The following is a 23213-nucleotide window of genomic DNA, read 5'->3' on the forward strand; positions in this document are numbered from 1 at the left end:
TAATTACACCAGCAGGGATAAAACTGGTAGCACCTGCATTCACATTTTATTTTCAGCTTTAAAGCACCACTCAGGATTGAAAACCACTACAGACAAGTAAAGAGTCTAGCCCAAACATGAAAACATCTATACTGCACACATTTTAAATGGTTACACCAAAGACCTGTGATATGTATACAGTTCAAAGTGTTGAAGCCTCCAACAGTAGGGTGCTTTTACACCATGTGTTGCCTTTTTGTTTTATATCCAATCATTGAATATTTCATTTCATGGGTATAGCACTCTAGCCAATCTAACTAAGCTTACTTAAGTTTTTCAGACACTCATGAGGGGATACTCTTAGTCTTGAACTGCAGCTGTTTAAACTGAATTACTGCAGAGTACTACTAAACTGGAACACTGAATTTTACTGCACTGAACTTTTAATAGTAAAAGGAATTAAAAAAAAATTAAGAGCTACCAAGTGATGTTTATTTTTTAAAGATGGTATATGAAAAATGATAGGTATAGGAAAGATCTTAAAATTCCCCTCTTGCAAAGTGGAGGGGAAAAAAAAAAAAAAGAAAGCCACAACGTGCTGGTAAATCTTGCTTGTATCACTGTTAGTACAGCGGATGAGCAGGACACTCTTCTGTGAGCATACGTTCACTGCTACTTGCAGTTAAAGAAATACAGTACAGTATGCGAAGATGTGAGAGCATGCATTTTGAAACAAAAACCAAGAACCTGGGAACTTATCTGTCAAAAATTACTGCAATAAGACTTTCAGTGTATCAGCTTATCAGAAAGTGACTGAACTGTTCAGGTGATGCAGCAGCAGGAGAACCCAATGAGATCACAGCACTCATCATACAGAAATACAGAAATTCTGGGCTCTTCCCCATGGCCCCAGCAGAGACCGTATTTGGAAATGTTAAACACATTCCCAGCTTCATGTTTTCAATAAAGATGGACTTAAAGCAATGCGGATAGTCAGAGAACTATCAGGATTAACAGAAGAAAAACTAGTATTTGATAAAGTGCAAGAGAAGCACAGCTTATTTAGCCTGAGCTGAGAGAGGGTATGATCACTATCAAGAAATAGGAAGGAGGAAAAAAGTATTTCTAATAAAAGGCAATGAATGTCAAGTCAGTGTCAAGCTGAAAGAACACTGCTACCTAATAAACCACAGAGAGTCTCAAAAGCAGACTCCACAATAACTGTGTTAGAGAAGGCTTTCAAACCAAAGCTAAATGAAGCTACGAATGTGCTGTACAACAGTGTTTAATGGCACTGACCCAGAAAATCACTTCCAGATCCATGTCACTCCTTCAAACAGATAAATCTGGTGTCATTCAGAAGCCGACTAATCAAAGGAGGAAAAAAAGACAAAAAACAACATGATTAACATAGTAACATTTTAGAGTTTCTTATTGGTAGCTTCTTAGTAAAGACCTAAGTATTATGTATACTTCCAAGGAAAATGATTTTTAAAGATATAAATATGCAGGGAGTTGCCATGGACAGATGCAAAACCGAGCAATTTTCTTTTTTCTACTGAGTCTTACCTCCACAAAAATACCACATTAATTGAAAGAAATGTGATGAAAATTTAAAAAGACATGACTATTCAGAAGCAATTGATGGAAAATTTTGTTTGAAGTCTGATGGCTGCAGCCATGTCAATGCTATCCTTGGAGCTTTAACTAAAGGATTATCTTTGCGTTGTAGTATCAAGGAATAGTTAACGAGAAAAGTGAGTGGTTCTTTCCCAATACGACGACTTTGGTTTTCATTAACTTAAGCAGAAGGAGAGAAATGCATAATTCTCAGCTAATAACTGGTTCCAAATATGAAATCATGTATTTGCTCTATGTACTTGCTCTACAGTGGAAGTTTCCTTCTTTTTCCTTGTCTGACAATGAAAGATGCACACTCTGCTTCATCCCAAGTAAAAAAAAAAAAAAAAGGTAAATTGAAGAACTGCAATATTACAAGATGTGTACCTCGACACACAAATAGACATCAGGGCACTTGCTAAGCCTTGTTTTAAAGAATGTTCTGATTGTAGCATTCAACCCAAAATAAGTCCAAAATGTGTATTACCATAATCATTGGTTTCAGATTGCTAATTGCGGAATAGTGAGCATTTAAAAACAACAAATATTTTGAAGTGCTGGTCCAAAGAAGAGGCAAATAATTTTGCTGAAACATAGGGACGTTATTTTCAAAATAAGGCAAGCTTTAAAAGAAGTGTTACTTAAGAACATCTTAAAGTTTATAAATAGTACTTCTGAGAAAATGCTAATAGGTTTTGTATTTGCATTATAGAGTAATGAAGGTAGTATCTCACTGTTTTTCTGGATAATGTAAAAACAGCACAGCAACAAGGCAACTCAAAATATTTTAAAACTGCAGGTATTTCCCTTTATAAGTGACCAATGTTGCAAAAATCTTAAAATAGTCTGATTTTACCTTATCTATTTTTAATGTTGTACTAACATGCTAGCAGCTAAACAACTCTATTACTTATTTTATGAGTTTTGAAAGTGCAACTGTACTCATGCCGTGGCAATATAACAGCAGTGGATGTTGCTGTAAAACTCCTCAGCTTTGCTTGCTCAGTATTTCACATTTTCCCTCACATGGTAGCCAAAGAAAATTAATGAAGATCGTTCACACTGACACAAGCTCTATGTGGTATCATGCATTCCTAATAACTCTAGAGTTTCCATTCTGTCCCACAGAACAAGTTTCCAACTTCTTTGAACTACTACATATTTACTAGTTTAGGCAAATGACCTACTTGTGTGTGCTCACTGTAATCATATGAAGGGAAAATGTAAAGGACCATTTTTTGCCATTTCATCAGAGTCTTTAGGAAGCACAAAGATGTCCCCTAAATTCTGGAGCACGGTGCAGCAGCACCTGTGCAAAGCCACTTAAAATTACTAACACTGATCAACACAGAACCATCTTTTATATTAATAAAATTTCCATTTAATTCTGAAACAACCTGCAGAGCTTTTCTCTGTAGTCTATGTGGCAGTTATTCAAAACTGTAATTTCAGATACTAAGCTCAATGAGCCCTCCCTTCCTCACCCCCTTTTCCAAATCACCTAATTGCTACAAATGTCCACAACAATATATTCGAAAGATAAGTAAAACAAGACCTGATAGGGAGCCCGCTAAAACCAAGGCTGCTTTAGAGCAAGGAGACAGCATCAACTGAACCACATTATTCTGCTTAAAATGCTGACATTCAGATGTGATTTCCCGCAACGTATCTTTGTCTTTGCAGGTGTGCAATAAGAGTTTAAATCATCCCTCATTTTCCTGTCTTTGGTCAACAGCATACTAAAAAACACAATCCATGTAGCAACTTCTACATTCTACTGACACCATGAAACATATTTAGGAAGAGATTTTACATCACAGATTGAAAAACTGTAGAAAAACAAACAGCATAGAAATCGACTAGAAATACTAGGACCAATACTGGAAGACTGTTCTACAGATATAATTAGTGAACTTCATCTTTTTTTCTCCCACCTACCAGAATATAAGCTATAGAGACTTGGGATGTGTGCACGGGCATCACCTACTGCACAAGGTCACCTTGCAATAACCAGAAAATTTGAGAGTCAAAACTTAACTGCTTATTTATGACAGCACTAGAACAGTCTTTGCTATAACACTCTGTGGTGCCAGAGATTAAGAAGGTTCATTTCTTTTACATAAGGGGTAGATGGTTATTTACTGCATTAAACATGCTACTTCTGTGTGCTTAATGAATAAAACCCCAGCTGGAACACTGAACCTCCACTTGAAAACAAAACAATCATATTACTCTAACCCTGTAATACCTAAATTTAGTTTTCCCTGGGTACCATCATCAGAGAAAAAATAAGAATGTACAACACTAGTGGAAGTGGCAGGTGTAGGAGTGACATTTAGCTGTCTAAACAACCTCTTCCTTCGACAGGAAAGAGGCAGGTAACGAGATTTTCTGTATACTACTGCTGACATGCATGCCACTGTTTGTGAAAGTGTGCTTTAGTATCCATTTGTTTAGGAACAGCAGCTGTAGTTGGGGACCTTGGACCTCTGCTGAACAGAAATATCTGAAATCCTTTTCCTTGAATTGCAAGAAATCAGTCGTGTTCCCATGAAGCTGAAAAAAAAACATTATCAACTAAAAGAGCTGACCATTTTGAGAACAAGCAAGACTGAACAGGACAGAAACTCCTGAAGTCAGACCACAGAAGTCACACACCAACAGGTAAGGAGGGGAACACTTAGCATCCCAACTCCTACAGTTATTAACAGAAAGTAACAATGCTTTAATTTTAGTTTGCTTTTCATTCTGCTCCTACAGCTATGAACAGCTTCACTTCTAAAAGAATCAGTACGAGTCTTCCCTGTTGCCTTAAAAAAAATTCAGTGGACCACCATTTCCAGATGCAAAGTTAATTATTTAAGTAGGACACTTTCCAAAGGCTCTGAAATCCATAAATTCATGCATTTCCTTTTCCTCGTGGCTCCTTAAAAGCAAGGACAACGGAAAAAAAGATCTTCTATATTATTTATGGATCTTTCAAACAAAATCCCTCTACAGTCAGCTGCTAATTCAAAGGCCAAAAACCTAACTAAAAAATCCACTGGTGATGTGGGGCAAAACTGAAAAGGCAAGCACACCAGGGAGATACATCCAAGTCTGACATCTGGCTCTTTCCTGAGCAATCTAGAAGAGTAACGAGCTATTGCCTGCCAAGTATTTGGAATATTTTATTTTCTTAGCTTGTTATCATGACTACATTAAGATTTAGAGGTCAAGCTGTACCTTGAATGGGGAAACAGCAGAGGCAGACAATGTACAATGCAGGCTTTGAAGAACTTTCAACTACTTACATACGAGAAAAAAAAACAAGTCAGGTTGGGTTAAAATGAGAACAGTGATGATGGTTCAGCAAAGCTAAAATACAGCTAACTAAGAAATAATTCCCACAATTCAGTTTAAATTTCCCAAAAATCTGTAAAGGATTCTCCCTCCCCCTCCTCCCCCTCCAGTACAACGTCCTTCATCACCCCATTTTTAAGCCATCAATCCCACTACCAATATTAAATTTATGGTCTAATTCTGCAGCCATATTCTCTCTCTCAGGCATTACCATGCCCTTTCAAATCATTCCACATTAGATGATCTGACCCACCTTCCTGACACTAATGTAACGCCACAGTATTCCTTAGGTTGGCATGCATGCAACAGCAGATAGGCATTTAAGAAACAATGCTCTGGATGGAGTCCTAAGAGCACAACCCAGTTTGCATTCTCCTGGCTCTGCAGGGGTAACAGCAGCACAGAACAGTAAAAGCCTATTTTTAACCATAAAGCAAGCCAACATGACTAAATACACAAAGGGAGCAGACCTACAAAATAGCACGACGTCATTTTTATGAAATCATTCTTCAGAGGAGAAAAAAGAAGCAGCTTTAATCCATTTTTCTTACTTGCAAAGTCACAGTTTGGAGTCAAGCTACAAACTAATAAATCCTACCCAGCTGGTGTGTCCAAATGACCCAGCGCACAGCGCCTGTGCTTGTCAGCAAGCAAGCTGACAGGCTGCACTCAGATAAAATGTGGCAATATTTATAGACTGAGTGAAAGAAATCACAGGTTGAGGAATTTGACCACTGGGCTATTGTCTGGGTTTAATATGTGGCTCCTGGTTGTCCATACGGCTCTGAAGATCAGGTAACTGTAACCATGAGATGCATTACCGCTACCAAATATCAGCATGTTGGTCTCCAGCCAACTCTGGTTCAGTTGAAACAAGTCATCTGCAGGTAGAAAGTTACAAGTGCTACACGGAGCTCCATTTTACATTGTTGTAGCATTTGTTAGCTTATTAACAGATACTAAATGCAGCTCTAACATAATACTTAGCATTTCTTTGCATCCTAATTCACATGTTTTTCTTCTGTTTTTTAAATGCAGTTGGCTGCTGATTTAAGCTAAAAAGCTGAGACTGAAAGAGAAGGCTGTCGTTAAACCAGTTTTCATATTCCAGGTCCAAAGGAGAAGTGTCATCTCCCTTACAAACTGCAAATGCCATGGAGGTATGCATATATTTGACTGTAGAGAGTCACAATCATCTTCATATTCAAGGCAAAAAACTTCACTCTATGTCAAATAGTTCAGAGATATCTACTGCTGTTTACAGTTGTCACTAAACTGGAACTTGGGCAACATGTAAGGAAAAATCAGAAAGCCCTTCTGATTTGAAGGAGGGGCACTCACACTCCACCCACTAACCTGCATAGGGACCGCAAAGCACAGGAACTATGGAATTTGCAGCAGGTCAAACTACCGTATGCTTCTTTAAGGCATTCGAGACAGGCTTTTGTAGAAATGGCATATTATAAGAGACATTAATCTGCCTGCCTAAACACAGGACTCAGGAAAGGTCAGAAAACTAGCCAGCCCAAGCTTTATGATCAGACTGCTCCCTCAGTAAGGAAAATCTTTCACTTTTCGTAGAAAGGGAACTAAACATTCTCGGATTTTGTGCTCCAGCATTTGCAATGGAGACCATGGATCACAGAAGACTGCTGCCCTTATTTTTAGCTTTTTGACCAGCTTAAGGTTAGGCTAAGTAGAGAATGCCAGATTAGCTAAATACTTTACATCTGCAGTAATACCAACCTAAAAAGACGGGTAAGGGCATTCAGCCAAAGGCTAGATCCACATTCTTGCATACTTCTATACTGCATCAGCCTAAGAAGCAAGTCCAGCATCACAAGTGTAAATTATAAGCAACACTTAAACAAAATTTCATCCTATATTCCAGTTATTTCACCAAATGTAATTGACTGTAATCCTTCATCTTTTCCAAGAAAAAAAGAAAAAAGTCAATAGCTCATCTCCACTGCTGTGTCTCAGTTGTATTAGGGACTAAGTAGCAGCACTATATGGGTCAGGTGCTATGTTAACATGAGGCAATTTACGTTCAGCATTACCCACAGAAAAGCATTGCAATCTGTTGTCCTTTATCTGCCCTTCTAGTATCACCATACAAATACAGGTTTGGGAAGGAATGACAAACACTCTTAAATTCCAGCTCCTGGGCATACGATCAACTTTCACAAGCAACCCACTGAGCAGGGACCCCTCCAGTAGAGTTTATTTTCCCTCGGGCTCTCAGCTGAATCATCACCATCTCAAAACGAACAGTAAAAACACTACTGGCAAGCCGACAAAATTGGAAGAACCACCAACCAGCCAGCACTGGGATACCATACGAGTGCAGTTACATTTCAGTAGCAGATTGACAGATTAAGTACGCAGAGGTTAGAATCTTAAAACTCCTGCAGACATGCAGGGACATCCCACCCTTCTCTAGCACCACAGCTACCAAGCTCTCTTAATTACAATATGGTAGGTGCATGGTTCTTTCATCAAAGGTAAATCTTGAGAAATTAATGTCATTTTTGTCAAATCCTTAACATTAACTACACTTATCAAGTAGGGTCTTCACAGTCCGTAGTACTTTTCATCCACTAGCAATAAGAACACTGGAAACACTGCTTCAGTATTAACCTCACCTGCATGAATTCCTGAAATACCCTGCAATCAAGGGGTTTTTTTTCTTTCTACTAGTATTACTTCTATTAATTTTTAAATGCACAGAATGATAACAAGAATGCATTCATAATAGTAAGTGAAAAGAATTAATAGTCTGGTTATGCATCTGCTGTTGCAACTAAGGTATCAAAAATCTAAATCGGACTTTAATAAAATAATCCTGAGATCCTGAAAAGTGCATATCTATTACATTCAGATGAAAATCACGGCACTGCGTATTCATGAAAGGGTTCATAAAATTAGTTCAGCTTTTCAAACATCAAGGATGCTGTTAAGAACCAATTTGTAGCAATTTAAAGCCTAGAATACACTAAGGAATAAAAAAATACCTAAAATAGCTGAAGAAAAACAAACTTTAAATAAGCTTAAATGAATTATACTTAAGAGTTTCCAGTGCCAACATCATTCATTATTCCAGAGATGATGGTCTGAACATAGTTTGTTTATCAAGTTCTAGTTCAGAAATTAGAAATCATAGTTCCTAACGCTCATATTGTTAAATCACGTGCAGTTATCTTTCGATATTTCACTGATTTTACAGACAACTTGTAAACCTTTCAAGTATGGAAGTATTTTACAGATAAGCTTCAGGTCATTTCAGCAGCAAATACAGAACATGAGACACTTCCCCTTGCTTTTGCATACTGGAGTAGTACCAGCAGCAACAACCACAACTGCAAAACCAAGCAAGACTACTGAGTGGTTTCTAATTCACTGATAAGCCACAAATATTTCTTTGCATATCACTATCTGAGATTTCCTGCCTTAAGTAACTAAAAATAAAGTATCCAAAAACCTAATTTACTTCATCTTACTGGGATATTTTTAGAGGTCCATTTGCTAAACTGTCAGGTTTATGTCACTTGGAAATTGTTTAAAGCTCAAACATATGTACCACTGTTAAAATTCCTGAGCCAGTATTCTACAAGGGAGTGCAAATATTTTGCAGGTGAAAGAATCAACTTTAGATACTGAGGCACAGGATTTCCTTACGTGACTGTGCTTGCTTCCAGTTACAATGGACTCCATGTTACTCTATGTACACATTGCTAATTCCCTGATATTTTTAACCTATGCTATTTAGCACAACACAATCCATTATCTTCTGCTTTTTTATAGCTTCTATTATTCCTGTGTCTTTATTAACTTGTACAATCAGGAGCAAATCAACAGTACCTTAAAGCACTTATGATTTTTTTTTTCTTTTGATATTTGGCCTTTTTGATTGCATGTTTTTTTGTTGGGGGGGGGGGGGAGGCTCCTCAGTTGTTTTTTCACTTGTTGGATATCAGCAGCTCTCAATTTCAGCTGGATTTTCAGCTGAAGATCAGGAAGGAGTGCCAAGAACTCAGTAATGATAAATGGCATTTGTCTGCTGGTCTCAAAATAGCATTTTGGAAAAAGCTGACTCTCCTTTTCAGGTTCACACCTGTATTGTGACTACAAATGACACAATTCCAGGTGCTCCATCGTAATTACCACTCCAATACCACCACTAGATTTGGCCACTCTGCTTTGTAAACCAGAACCAACAATACTGATTATGTTAGTCACAATTCTCATTATGGGGCTTGCATTCTTCCTACTTCATAAACTTGCTGAACAAATGCCCTCCTGTGAGATCATCTATGCCAACTACCTATGTTGACCTGAAAAAAAAATTCAGGTACTTCTTAGGAAGGTAGAGGAAGCACTCTTGTGTGCACACACACACACACACACAATATACACAGAGGTGGTAGCTTTTTTTGGTTTCTTTCTTTTTTTTCATTCTTTTCCTCCTTTCTCCTAAACATGTTGTGCAAACCCCAGGCCTTGAAACAGTAACAGAAAGATGGCAGGACATGTCCTATGAGCCAAGGATGCTTTCATTGCCATCTCTGCAGGCAACTAATGCTTTCACTGTCATTCCTATGAAATGACACAAATTTTGCCATTTATAAGCTTTTGAGAAAAATCTGTAGATAATGTTGTCTTGGAGAACAGGAATTTAGCCAGGCTCCACCACAGATCTCTGGTAGGATGCCAGGGAAGTCACTTAAAATCAACCTTTCAAATAATCATTAGGCCACAGGCACCTGAACTGGGCCAATACACAGAAATTAAACTAATAAAATCCATACTTTTAACACTTAGGCCTAGCTATGCTGAGGAATAAGCATCTTAAGTTCTCAAAATTCTGTCCTTATTTTTTGCCAAATATTTGCTTCAGCAGAACTATCTGAAAAATTAAGATAATGCCACCCCTGCACTACTTCAATGAATTGCATTAACACTGTGGTGACAAACACCTTAAAAAGACACAAAAGAGAAAAGATAGTACTTTCATCTTCCGAGTACAACTTGACTAGTATGCCAAAAACACAACCTGGCCTGTTGAGAAATTAAGCTAGCCCAAAGTATCAAACAGCTGCTCATGAAACCAGAGCTATTCATCTTGAGAAGAATCTTATGGAAGATACATGGTTATGTAATTAAAGACTGTATCATAATGTATCTATGAGGAGGTGAAACACTATTCCTAATCATATGAAAAATCCACAACTTTTGAGAGGATAGTTCTCTCAAAATATATAAATTAAAAGGAAAGGAATAATCAGAAGGTGCCAAACCAGAAAACTGGTTTCAATAAATGATAAAAATAAAGGTGCCTAACAAAATCAGAAAAAAACCTGTATCAAGTCCCAGTGCAATGTAATTCATTAAAATGAACAAAATCACCATCAGCAGCAGCTGCAGTAGCTAACAGGTTACTGCCTAATTGGAATTTTTTTTTACATCTATTTTTTTCCCAGATATATATATAAACACATAAAAGCCTACCAAGTGCATCTGATCACAAAATCACATCTCTTTCCCATGTGTTATTCATGCTGTGCAAAGCTCATTCAAAGGACAAATAACTATTCCAGGCTACATTTATTGTCTGAGCTATAAAATAACACTGATGATCTCTTCCAGTAACAGAAAATTATGCTTTTTCTGTATAGTCCTAGATGTCTTAGGTAAGCAAGCTAGCCAGTACCTTACTACACATCAAACTAGAACAAGTTTATTTGAACAATTCCCACTCAAGACTGTTCCTCAAAATACTACTCACTTCCTTCTCATTCCTGGGAGTGAGGGAGCACCTAGCACTGTGCCACAAATCTTTGTGAACTAAAATAGAGTAACAAACAAGCCAAGGATTTGACTTGCTGCTTTTAATATTTTTCAGTAATTCAAGACAGGTCAAGTACACCAAAAGACTGCAGTACCTACATGATCACTAAAGGACAGTCACTGGGCTGGCAGTGAAAAATATCCTTTATTAGCAAACTTTATTTCAATAACAGAGGAAAAATGTAACTTAAACTTTCTTAAAGGTTGTGCGCAAGTCACTCCAAAGTACTCTGAGATTCATTAGTTGTTAATCATTACACAGTCATGAAAGAGCTACCCATCTCAAGTCACATTCTTAAAAACCATTATACCTGTCAATTTTATTTTTTTAATGACCTTGACTAAAGTTCCTACAAACACCACATGCAAGGGCACAGGAGAAATGAGATAGAAAGATAACATTTTAGAAGGCCCAAACCTACCGTGGGAACCTTCTTGCGCTAGACTTTCATGCGATTTTTTTTTCCACATAATGAAGCACATTTAAGTTGCAATGTGTGAAGCTTTTCAAGGGATAGTTGTTTCAACATCTACAAAGCAACATTTTTTTTTCTTTTGAAACATCACTCAGCCTCCTAACATCTAAGATAAAGAAAATTATAATGAAAGCACTACAAAGCTTATTGAGAAGACTCTAAAACTAGCAAGGACACAGGCAAACAAAACGAACCTAGTGAAATACACAAAATCCAGTTAAGTACACTAAATACAAGAACTAAGCAGAACAACTTTTGCAACAATCCAGCTTACAGTTCTTTGGTATCTTTCACCAAAAGCATACTCCCAGTCCAGCAGATGACAACAGTTGTGTATGAAGGAACACCACCAATCAACATGACCTTCAAATAGGTGTCTGTAGCAGTGCTTCAGACTCTTCCCATTTATAAAACATGAGGCATGTAGGACCAGCACATTTGACTGATGCTGCTGATTTTATTTCTTATATTAAATAATGTAGGAAACACAATTTCTTACTTTTCCTCTCTTCATTTTCACCATGATGAACATAATAGCCAGTCTGCATACCATTTTCACAGAACAGTAGATTTAAGCCACATCTCTCAGTCCCTAACTAAACTAATGTGAAATTAAGATTTAACAGTATTAACTAAAATTAATTCAGCCTTGCACAGGAGATTTTTGCATCCAGTTTCAGATTGTCCCAGCAAATGAAGCTGTGAGACTCTAGGTGGGGATGTCACAGAAGTAATTAAGGCTTTCTACTTGAAGTAAGTCAGATACCAAGAAAAGATTTAGGATTCTGGGAAGATACTAAAGTGAAAATAACACATCACCAAAAAGTACTAATTCAGTAAGTTTACCTTTTAGACAAAGCTAGACAAAGTCTGTATACATTGAAACTCCAAGCTTGCTTTTCCTCTCTATCAAAAATTCACATCTTTTGGTCCCATTTTCCAAGCAAAGTAAGTTCTACCTGGAGAACAAGCATGAAAAGTTTCACTGCCAAAATGGTGTTTTTCACTGAGCTACACTGTGTTCTAACAGTTTCATCTTAAACTTCTATATAAACTCTGAACTATGCCTTTTGCTCATGCAAATTCTGCAATTGCGTGCCAGCCCTGTGTCAAACATTTCTTTCTCTTACATATATGTGGACATTTCTAAGGTAAACTAATTTTCTTGTAAAGCAATACTTTGATCTTTTCCCTTTTATTAATCCTGTATCAAATCAGGACAAAAATTTAATTAGCTCAAAGTAATACAACTAAAATATGATAGAGCATGTAACACAGTGTCTCTAAAATGCCAGGTGAGTATTTTTCCTGTATCTATAAGTAATTATTTTAAATCAGTTAGAGCTGCTGGCTTATCAGAATCAATCTAGAACTTTTCATCAACATTCTTTAGAGAATACAAAGAGAAGGAAAAACCAACAATTATGCAGTTTTCTCATTTTATTCCTATTTGCAAATTCAAGGTATCCTATTTCAGGTTCTTCAATACTTTAGTTCAGGAGGAAATGAATTTTATTTATTTTTTTTTAGATTCAGTTCTAAATTTTTCATGAGCAGCAAATGATTTGGTAACATGAACTCCTTTTATACTCACTATGTAATTACGAAAGGGGGGGAAGGAACAGTCTACAAGAAAATGTGATATGTCTGTTGCATGCATAAGAAAAATCCACTAGACACATTCTGAAATGTTTCTAGGTTAGTTTCCATATTTCTACGCAATCTAACTGAATCCTTGAAGAAAATGTTCCTCCTTTAAAAAGTTTCTGCTATCATATCTTCCCAATATTTACAGTTCTTAGCTGTATACACTGAACATACTGTACACACTCCCATGCACATTCTGAACACACGCAGTATGCACATAACATATATAAAAATATTTTTCCAAGAAACAAATTGTAAGATTGAAAATTATATTGAACCATGTAAAAGCTGCCATGAAGATTTAAGCATGTTAACTGAGCAGTAAGAATCTATACTTCTATAATCTCTTTATCGTGTAAAACCTAAATATCTAATTCCTGACACCTGAGGCCTTTATAAATAATGTTTGCTCTTCTGCTTATGAATGCATTTTTCCCAAACAATAAACTCAGGCAGCCTATGGGATTAAAGCATGACAAAGGTGTAGCTGACTCATGGGATCAATTAGAAAGCAGCAGTACTTACGCCTTTTGTTCATTCCATGTTTTACTAACAGTTTCTGCATTTTCAGCATAAGTGTATCACAGATGTTAAACACCATGCTACAAGGCAACAGCACACAAGTACCATACACTAGACAGGATAAATCTATTCTTATCACCACCTACAATTATATCACTTGTTATACAGCTAGCATATTTCTTTAAAGTTTTAACAAATGCATACTGATTTTAACAGAATGCTCATAGCTTCTTGCCTAATTAAGGTATGCCATCATTTTTTTAATCAATTTCTAACATTCAGAATGAACCTTCAGAATAACCAATCTTAAATACAGCCACAGACTCTAATGCCACAGCAGGTACAGCTTTCCCTCAAAACCCACTGTTAAACTCACAAGCAGGAAAGCCCACAAGCAGGACAACAAGCAGTTTCAACCTCCATGCAGTTTGCCCATGACAGGTTTTGATAGAACAAGCAGAATTCGCAATACTTACTGAGTGTTTCTCCTGCTGGCCCATAACTCCATGGTTAGCTGGGATTGCAAGTGGTTTCATAATGAAGAAACATAAACTGAACTGAATTTACACATCATGTACCAATTTCTTATGGATGGCAAGTCACCCTCTACAGCATTAAATTAAAAAGAGGAGGAGGGGGTGAAACCAAGCTGGAGCTAAAAGTGTCACTACTGGTAAGCTCAAAACCCCCCTCACACTTGTAGTGCAGAGCAGCAATCCAAACGACAGCGTTAGTCTCCATTTTTGTAACACAAAGTCTAAGCGTGTCAGGACATACAGAGCCTGATGAAACCCTACATTATCCAGCATTCATCCAGGGAACAAAACCATTCCCAGAGCCTGAGGAATGGAAAGAAAAGAAAAAGGAGGAAAAAAGCTAAAATGGCTGACTGCACAGAGACTCCCTCAAAAAGGCTTAATACAGTATTATATTAGTCAGGGTGCAGGAACCAGCCTCCAGCATTCAGCCAAGCATTGTTAATACTCCTGTTTCATTTGCAATCACACACACTCACACACGCAGCCTCCCTCCGCTCCACCACTACCCTCCACTCCCCCAAAATCTGGGCAGAGCACGCAAATAGGGACCTCCTCCCCTGGCTGCTAATGATGCTGACAGAGTAGTGACCAGTGATCTCTGTTCCACTCAGCTAACCAAGTTTGCACAATTAATCTCAGCAGCATGACATTGATGGACATTTAATTTTATGATGCCTGCTCCCCGCAATCAAGACAAGCATGTCTACTGCCCAAAGAGTCAGCAACAAAAATACAACACAGTTACACACACACAAAAACCCAGAGAATCATGAATCTGAATGCAATACGCCAATATAATTACGTTATTGTGCTTACTTTGGAAGACCATGGCTGCAGGCAGTTGGCATAGCAACGCACAAGGAAAGCCATTTCCTGGGTAGAAAGAATGCTTCCTTTTCTAAATAAAAAATTCCTCTTAGGATACAAACGGCATTGCTGCTTCCTGCAGAAAGCAAAGACACTGTAGTCTGTCTCTTAACCTGCACACAGGCACACACTCAATGCAGTTCGAGTGATGTAAGTGGATTTCTCTCTCTCTCTCTCTCCTCTCCCTCCCTCACCCTTTATCCACCAAAAAATTCAAGTCAAATGGAAGACACATTCCTTGAGGCTCACCCACTCGGATACTTAACCGTTTCATTCATTAAGGTAGAGATGGACAATGCAGATAAAACAGCAAGCTCTTGCCTGTATCTGGTCTCAGACTCTGAAGATCAAGGCAGCCCCAGAGGGGAGGGATCCGTTCACTGCTGGCTCCTAAGAATATCACTGAAGTCAGGGTGGGAATAAAGACTCACGTTTACCTCACCAAATCCTGAACTGAACACGACTTTTCATGAAGATGAGGATAAAGCGGAGGATTTGACATCACCTCCTTTTCCCCCCACCCGAAAGAGTGCTGCTGCAGAGCTGTAAACATTGTTATCAAGTATTTATAAACAGTGCACTTGAGCTCTCAGATTTTCAGCAGCTTTTCCACTATGCAGGCCACAGATACCCATGGGCTGTAGCAGGTAAAAATCCAAAACCCTTTAACACATCTTTTGAAGTCTTTCTGAATATAGCTCCTGCTTCTCCCTGCACACTGAAGACACAAATTCCACTAAAAACAAACAGGGAAGCAAGAGCTGGAAGAGATAGACATCCATATGGCTTTTATAATTTCCTTCACTGACTGTAACTATATCTTGAACTCAGAAATTTTCCCAGTCACTCCCATTTACACTATACCACTTCTCATGTCATACCAGCAACCACATACATCAGAGGAGCTGAAACATGCTCAAGCAATAAACTAATTGTCAGCCCTATACAATGTAAGTCTTAAATGCCATGAATTCACGTCACTTGACACAGGGGAAACCACACCAGGGTATATTGGGACATGCCAATGTCCCATTAGGCTTCCACTTCAGGACAGCTGTTTATAACACATTCTTTAAAATCGTAGATGGTCTGTGCTTTAAGTAACTTCAAAGTTGGGTTTTGTTTGTTTGTTTTTTCTTTTAAGAGCACAAAGAAAAAAAAAAGACTCAACAGTTGTTACACAGGCATAAACATGCAGGGAAAAAAAAGAATACTACAGAATACTATGTCATACAATCTGCAGCTGCCTTCCACCAGAATAGCCTGTCCACTGATGATGAGTTTAGTTTGTTGCACAGTGATTTCTTCTGGTACTAGCAATGACTGCTAGTAAATGAGGCCATAAAAATTAATGGAAATGATCTAGTGAGGCAAGAAAAGCTCATGAAATATCTGGTCTATTTTTTGCACAACTATTCTAAGGACACCGTTTTGTACACACCACATTTGAAATGTTATATATGTAAACTTACAAGAGTTTAATGATACTTGTGCCCTTGGTTTTCTAGTATATGCTAAATGGTAAGTTACTCTTCAAACAATTGAATTACAATAATTAGGTTAGAATTGCTGCAATTGTATTGTGCCAGGGCAACCAACAGCTGATTAAAAAATATTAAATTATGCTTAAGCCTTATAAAACAGTCTAATGCTGAGCACAATCAATTTTCTGATGAAGTGCTGACCAGAAGCAGCAGAAGTTATTCATTCTAGGAAGCTCAGACAAACCCTCTCCAGTGCAAAATTAAAAAATACTACTTGTTGATAAAGCAATTAAAACCCTCTCGAGTCTGATTTGGTGGCCTTGCAGTCAACACGAGCAGAGTTTGAGCATGGTGTTTTACACTCATGTCAGGAAAAATTAAGTTCTGCCAAGACAGAAACTCCCCAGCATAGGAAGAGAGCACACCACTTTCTGAACTTCATTACAGACATAACTATCAACGTGCATCTTACTCTGCACCAGCCTGTGTTGGTCTGCATCATTTAACCGAAGTCTAGCCTAGGTTTCTGTAGCATAAGTCTTGAAGAGTAACACAAAGCCACAAATAAAACCACTAAAACAGTAGAAAAAGACAAAACTTCCAGATGACAATGCCATGAAATACTTCTTTACTATTCATGCTGGTCACTACTATACGCCCCTACTTGCCTGTCAGGAAATTAAGTCATAATGTTATACACTAATACGAAATTTAAATTAACCTTAAAGCCTAATAGATGTTCACATGCATCAGACCAACAAAAACTTGGTGGCTGCCAAAATAGAAAAAAGCCTCTTTATATCAAAAATGTAAAAAGTGCTATTTATGTAATTAGGTGAAGAAAAGACAACTCATAGGCAATTTGTGAATCAAAATAATTGCAAGAAATAATGGATGATTCCATTTCCCTATTCCTTCCTCCTCAAATGCCACTTTCAGGTTCAGTGGCGCATTGTAATACTATGTACTGTCCATTCTCAGTACAGAAAATGATTCCATATAAATTATATTTCATAGAAAGATAATTAAAACACAAGTTCAGTGAACTGTTAGATGTTTCAGTGAAGAATGAATGGAATTTAAATCACTGTAAGATACCAGAACAATGTATCCTGGAAAGTTTCTACCATAAACAAGTATGAATAGTTAAACAAAACTTAACTACAAGTTTGTGTTCATGTGTATTTCAAAACCCATGTAAGGACTCCGTGCTCAGACTTAAATTTTGAGAAAAAGCAAGAAATTTCTGGAAATGTTTTTAGGCCACTAATGTGAGATGTTAATAAACCCGATGTGCAACAATTGGACATGATCGACTATACCCAGCTGCTTTCAAAATAATGTACTTGGAAGCTGGCAGGTCTTTGCAAGCAAGTCACAGTTAAGAATGTTGAAAATTACCTTTCAAAAGTAACTATAAATGTTAGGACATCCCTGGACTACCCACAGGATTCAGGATTCATAAACTGTAATTCTGAATTCCAGATAAGAATTGGCAGAGATCTCAGCACCATGTATCATCTGACTGCAATGCCTCTCAACTATTTCATGTCCTAGAACATAATCTCTCCCTAATACTAGTTTCCTAAACAGTGTCAACACTGGCTGGAGCATTAAACCTTTTTAGGTTAATGACAAATGCTGCAACAACAGATTACCGCAAATCTTCAACTTTAAGCAGTCACCTTAACTCATAACTATTTACAGGAGTACTTTACATTTTATAAAGATTATATACACAAAACCGATTCTTTTCCAGAAGTACCTCAAAACCAGAAGTTATCAGCACATTCTCCCTTTCCCTTTAAAGGCATTCTAAAGTATCATTTCCTTCATGTTCAAAAACTTAGACAAAATTCAACAGAACACTAAGGTCACCAAATTTACTGCCAATTCGTGACTCCAGTAGCTAGAAAACTGGGGGGTGGCAGGAAGTCAAAGAAATAGAAAAAAAGATGAAAGAATAAGGCAAAAAACCCAGAACCACTGCATGTCCCAAAACCATTCACAGCAAAGGGACTATTACACGAGTATTACACAGTTGTGCAGGTGGAACATACTTAAACTGGAAAGTGCAAGAATGGAGTACATAATTTTACGGAAAGTAAAGTGAAGTTCTTCGCTTCCTCCCATCCTCCTCACTTGGAAAAAAATGGAGGTTTAAGACTTAATTTTCAGTTCAGGACTATAGACATAAAACTTCAGCTCCCAGGAGTATGCTTCTAAATTTTATCATTTTATCTCCCACTGGCCTTGTGAGAGATATTGCTAAACAGGATCTGATGCTCACATCAGCTTTAAAAACACCAACTGAAACCACTAAAAATCTGGAACAATAATTCACTCCAAATGCTACAATACATTTAAATGTCCCATACAATCGAAAGTTTTATTCTCATGTATTTAGGCAAATTTACTGCCAGTAATTAAAATCTCTGGCCATATGACCCAATCACATGCAAGCAATTTTCTATTTATCAGGGTAACACAGAAAGGGGATGGTCCACGCACACCTGTCGTATTTTCATTTTCTCAAGAACTTTGAGAACTTTAAATAAAACAATGTTGAATAAAGGGAAATTACCACATCTGCTGTCCAAGGTGATTTTCAATGACTAAAATACCACTTTGGCCAAAACTCATGGATAAAGCAATAGAACTTGCCAATTTAATTTTATTCATAAATCTGTGGCATTATCATTATAGTGATGTTCATGGCACCATGAGCAACACCAAAACAACAGTTACAATGAAGCAGTGTGCACTGTTTTGCTAACACATTTACTAATGTTACAGACCATTTGAACAAATGCCCTTCGGTTGAGCTGATGCTGCAAATGAATCTATAATTCAGATCTTTAAAATAATGACAAGCCCAGAGCAGTCATGCTGTTGCCTCAGCTGGGTGGATGTGCCATAGGCTGCCAATCTTTCCTTTGACGGCAAACTCATTTGTCACCTTCTGTGCACAGCTCTGTTTTCAGTACAGCTAGCTTTGTTTGCCTGCCATCCAACTTAAAATAGGAGCAAGTTATAGTATTCATTTAAAATACTTGCCACTGAATTATCTTAAAAATATGTTAGAACAGACATGAAGAAAACCTATAACTGATGGATACTCATCCCAAACGTGATAAGATGTCCCATTCCTAGTGGATCTAATTTAGCTTGAGCAACTTCAGCAAAGGCTCATTACAGTAGCAGAGCACACAAACTTCTCTCTAGACAATGTATTTATTTACGCTTTAAACATTAACTTTGTTTTTAATGTAAACAAACTATTAAAGATCAACACAACTTTTGTGTTCCTGCAACACTTATAAGGTGTTACTTATTAAATTGTACTTGCAAGATCAAAATAATGTTTAATGTGTATGGTTGTGAAGTCATTTCATGTGATGTTTGGCTGATTTAACTGAGATTTTAGATAGAGCAAAGGGTTATTACTTACATAAGCCTAAACCTTAACACATATAACATGGGTTTAAAAGTTCGTATTTCCATTATTAAATATTAAAAATCAGACATTAAAATTTGAGCTCTTAATGACTTCAACTGGCAGAGCAGTCACAGATTACTTTAACTTCTTTAACTGCTTCAGTACTGCAGGAGTGGAATGAATGTAGACTGCCAAGATAGATGAAGTTTTCCCCAATCTTCATAACATTTTCTCATTTTGGTGTAAGGACAAGAGATAAAAGATATTCCTAATTAATCAGAGAACATGAGAATGTGCTTTCTCCTTTTAAAATGTGAAGGAAAGCCTGAAAGCAAAAGAGTGAACACTCTTTCAAGGTCAAGAAGGAGGACAATGGGCAAAAAGGACAAGCAAGGCTGCTTTACCAGATGTAAATGATACCTTGACATCCATACCTGCTGGGACAAGGTTCACTACTGAGATACAAATCACCTCACTATCTTGGAGGAAAAACAAACCAAAAAAATACTCACAAAATACCCCACTTATCATTGTTCCCGTAATAATTTCACAGCAGGAATCCAGAGACACAAGTTCTTCACTTACACAAGGCATCCCAGAATAATGTATAATAATGCAGGAAAAATTCATGGAAGCTGGATAAATGCATACCTCTTTCATGTGTATTCTACTGCTGCACTATTGAAGGCAAGAATTTACCTCAGAAAACTCCCTGACTTTTACCAACTGCCCACATTCCAGACTGTTATATTCTTTACCAGCCCCACAGAATCCTGTTACCTGAAATACTCTAACATGTTTGAATTGCAAGGATGATTGTTCTGGTATGGAACTGAATGAATCTGAGACCACCCAAAGCAGGAGAACAAATATTTAATGTTTCATTTTTAAATATTAATGGATTAAAAAAAAAAAAAAGGCCAAAACAGATTTTTCCAAACTTCTCTAAATGCTAGCTGGTTTTCTATTGCTTTGTATTGATTATTTGTTCATTGGGAGATTTTGGCAGCAGTGGAGGGGGAGTATTTATCTGAAGAGAGTACAATATACTTTCTAACAGTTTTTTCTTGAACTTATTTAGAAACTTCAAGGAGTATCTGAAACTTATCATTGTGTTCAAGGTGCAGACATAGGACTGACAGGAAGCCTCCAGTCTGCCAGTTAGGTTTCCAGATTCCACAAACAATGGTGGAATGTCATTTTTACTACCATATTTGATGTCGAGACCTTTCTGTCCATCTTTTTGAATGTTTATTTGGACATGTCCGGGGTAACTACTTATCTCTGGTATTTTGGGGAGGTTTAACTTAGAAAGGGCTGGTTGCTGTTACAGAGTATTTTCATTCAATTCAATTATATGTTGTAAGGAAGTAACTTTTGTTTTTGTCTCCAGCCACAGTCTTATCCAAGGAGACTCTCCAAAGAGCATACTCTAGGGGCTGCAAATTAGACTCAACACTAAAACAGTTTACCAGTAAAAGATCATTTTCCTTTTGGAGAACTCTTACCTCATGCCCTGCATATCCTCCCTTGTGTAATGCACCATTCACTAATATACCTTGAGAGCTTTGTGCTCTGGCTCTAACAACTGTATAGAAATCGTTTATCCAGACTTTTTGCTTTTATCAGTAACAAACCCCCTGCAACTTCCCTTGTCTTTTGCTTTGAGAAATAATTAGGTTGAAAATTAGCCAAATTTTTTCAGATCGGAAAAATTGTCAGAGCACATTACATCATTCGAGTAGAGACCTTAATACAAAATTCTAAGAAATGCCTTTTCCCTCTCCTCTTCCCCAGTCAAATAAATTAGGGAGCCAAGGACCATCAATTAATGGATGTCCCATTCTGTAAACTTGACACTACATTTTCCCCTTGCATTTACAAGATAGTTACCTAGATACAGAAGTGCTAAATAAAATTAGGTGGAAGTGCACCTCCTAGATTAAGTCTCCCTAATACTTTGATTTTGCACTGTTTTGTATTCCAAGTTTACTACTGAAAAAGCTGTCAGTGTGCTTACTTTGAAGATGATCTTTAGTGTACCATGGGTCATTTGCAGACTTTAAAACCAGTTAGCTACAGGCCTTTATACTCTCCAAATTCCAACATTCAAGAATGACACAGAGAATGTAATTTAGTGATATGAAAAGAAGGAAAGGAAAAATATTTTACATTTTAGCACTGTGTGCATAAACACACAGAGGCAGATACAAACAATGCAAAACAGAGCAAGAGCACAAGCTGTGTAGTTTTTATGCCAGCCACCTAAACAACACCCATAACATCCGTTGGCTGTTCCAGGTGCCTGCAGAAACTCTTCTATCTGAAAAATCAAAAATAATTAAAGCTAATAGTTCAAAACTGAAGCTCAGTTCCCCATACCCATTACTCATACAACAGAATGCTAACACTTTGACTACACCTTACATAAAACAACAAAAGCCTTTTTTATGAAAAAAAGAAAAAAATCTTCCTATCAGAGATGTGCAAATACCATGAATTTTAAAAGTGCCCAAGAATTCTTAACCTCACACCCAATAATAACTTTGCTTCACAGCCACCTGAGTATGGCTAAATACGCATCCTAACAGGGCCGTGAAAGAGATGGAAAGAATTTACATACAAACCTTGTGGTAAATCCAAGGTAACTACCTTGCTTTACTTGGGACTTGATAGCTTCCCTGAACCTAAGTGTCACCTACTGGAAGACACAAGCATGGACAATGGCACTCAACAGGAATAGCCAGGGCACTGTAATATACACATCTACCCAATAAAGTAAAAAGGGTCTACACATTTGAAGTCCACGAAGAAACTATGTCCTAAGCACTACATATACAACACATCCTTTAAATACCTCCAGGGATGGTAACTCCATATCTTCCCTGGGCAGCCCATTCCAATGCTTGACAACCCTTTGCAAGAAGAAATGTTTCCTAATATCCAATCTCAGCCTCCCCTGGCACAACTTGAAGGCATTTCCTCTTGTCCTATGCTTGTTACTTGGGAGAAGAGACAAACACCTTCCTCACCACAATCTCCTTTCAGGTATTCGTTGAGTGGTAAGGTCCCCCTTGAGCCTTCTCTTCTACGGGCTAAACAACCCCAGGTCCCTCAGCTGTTCTTCATCAAACTTGCGCCCTAGACCCTTCATCAGCTTCTTTGCTCTTCTTTGGACATGCCCCAGAATCTCAGCATCTTTTTTGTGGTGAGGGGGCCAAAACTGAACACAGTATTCCAAGGTGTGGTCTCACCAGTGCCGAGTACAGGGAGGGGACAATAACCTCTCTAGTCCTGCTGGTCATATTATTTCTGATGCAAGCCAGGATGCTATATGCCTTCTTCAGACATTCCATCCTTCCACATTTTAATTCTATACATACTTCCCTCGTTGCTCAGGGTATTTAAAGTACTAGTTAATTATTTTCTTAGAGCTTTGCAATTCACTCAG

The 23213-nt window shown here is 37.6% G+C and overlaps 1 protein-coding gene across 3 annotated transcripts in view; it reads right to left on the bottom strand.

Moving 5' to 3' along the window:
- RAPGEF2 (Rap guanine nucleotide exchange factor 2) overlaps window positions 1-23213 on the bottom strand; it is a 185207-nt gene that overhangs the window by 56811 nt on the left and 105183 nt on the right. The window contains exon 1 of one of the 3 annotated variants that reach the window (XM_031048724.2): window positions 13910-14280. The exons of the other annotated variants lie outside the window; for them this stretch is intronic. Coding sequence (XP_030904584.1) covers window positions 13910-13969 — 60 coding nt within the window. The 5' untranslated portion in view covers window positions 13970-14280. Of the gene's footprint in view, window positions 1-13909; window positions 14281-23213 lie in introns of those variants that run through there. 3 annotated transcript variants of the gene reach the window in all.

This window comes from Melopsittacus undulatus, chromosome 7 (assembly GCF_012275295.1).
Source record: "Melopsittacus undulatus isolate bMelUnd1 chromosome 7, bMelUnd1.mat.Z, whole genome shotgun sequence".
NCBI classification, from domain to species: Eukaryota; Metazoa; Chordata; class Aves; order Psittaciformes; family Psittaculidae; genus Melopsittacus; species Melopsittacus undulatus.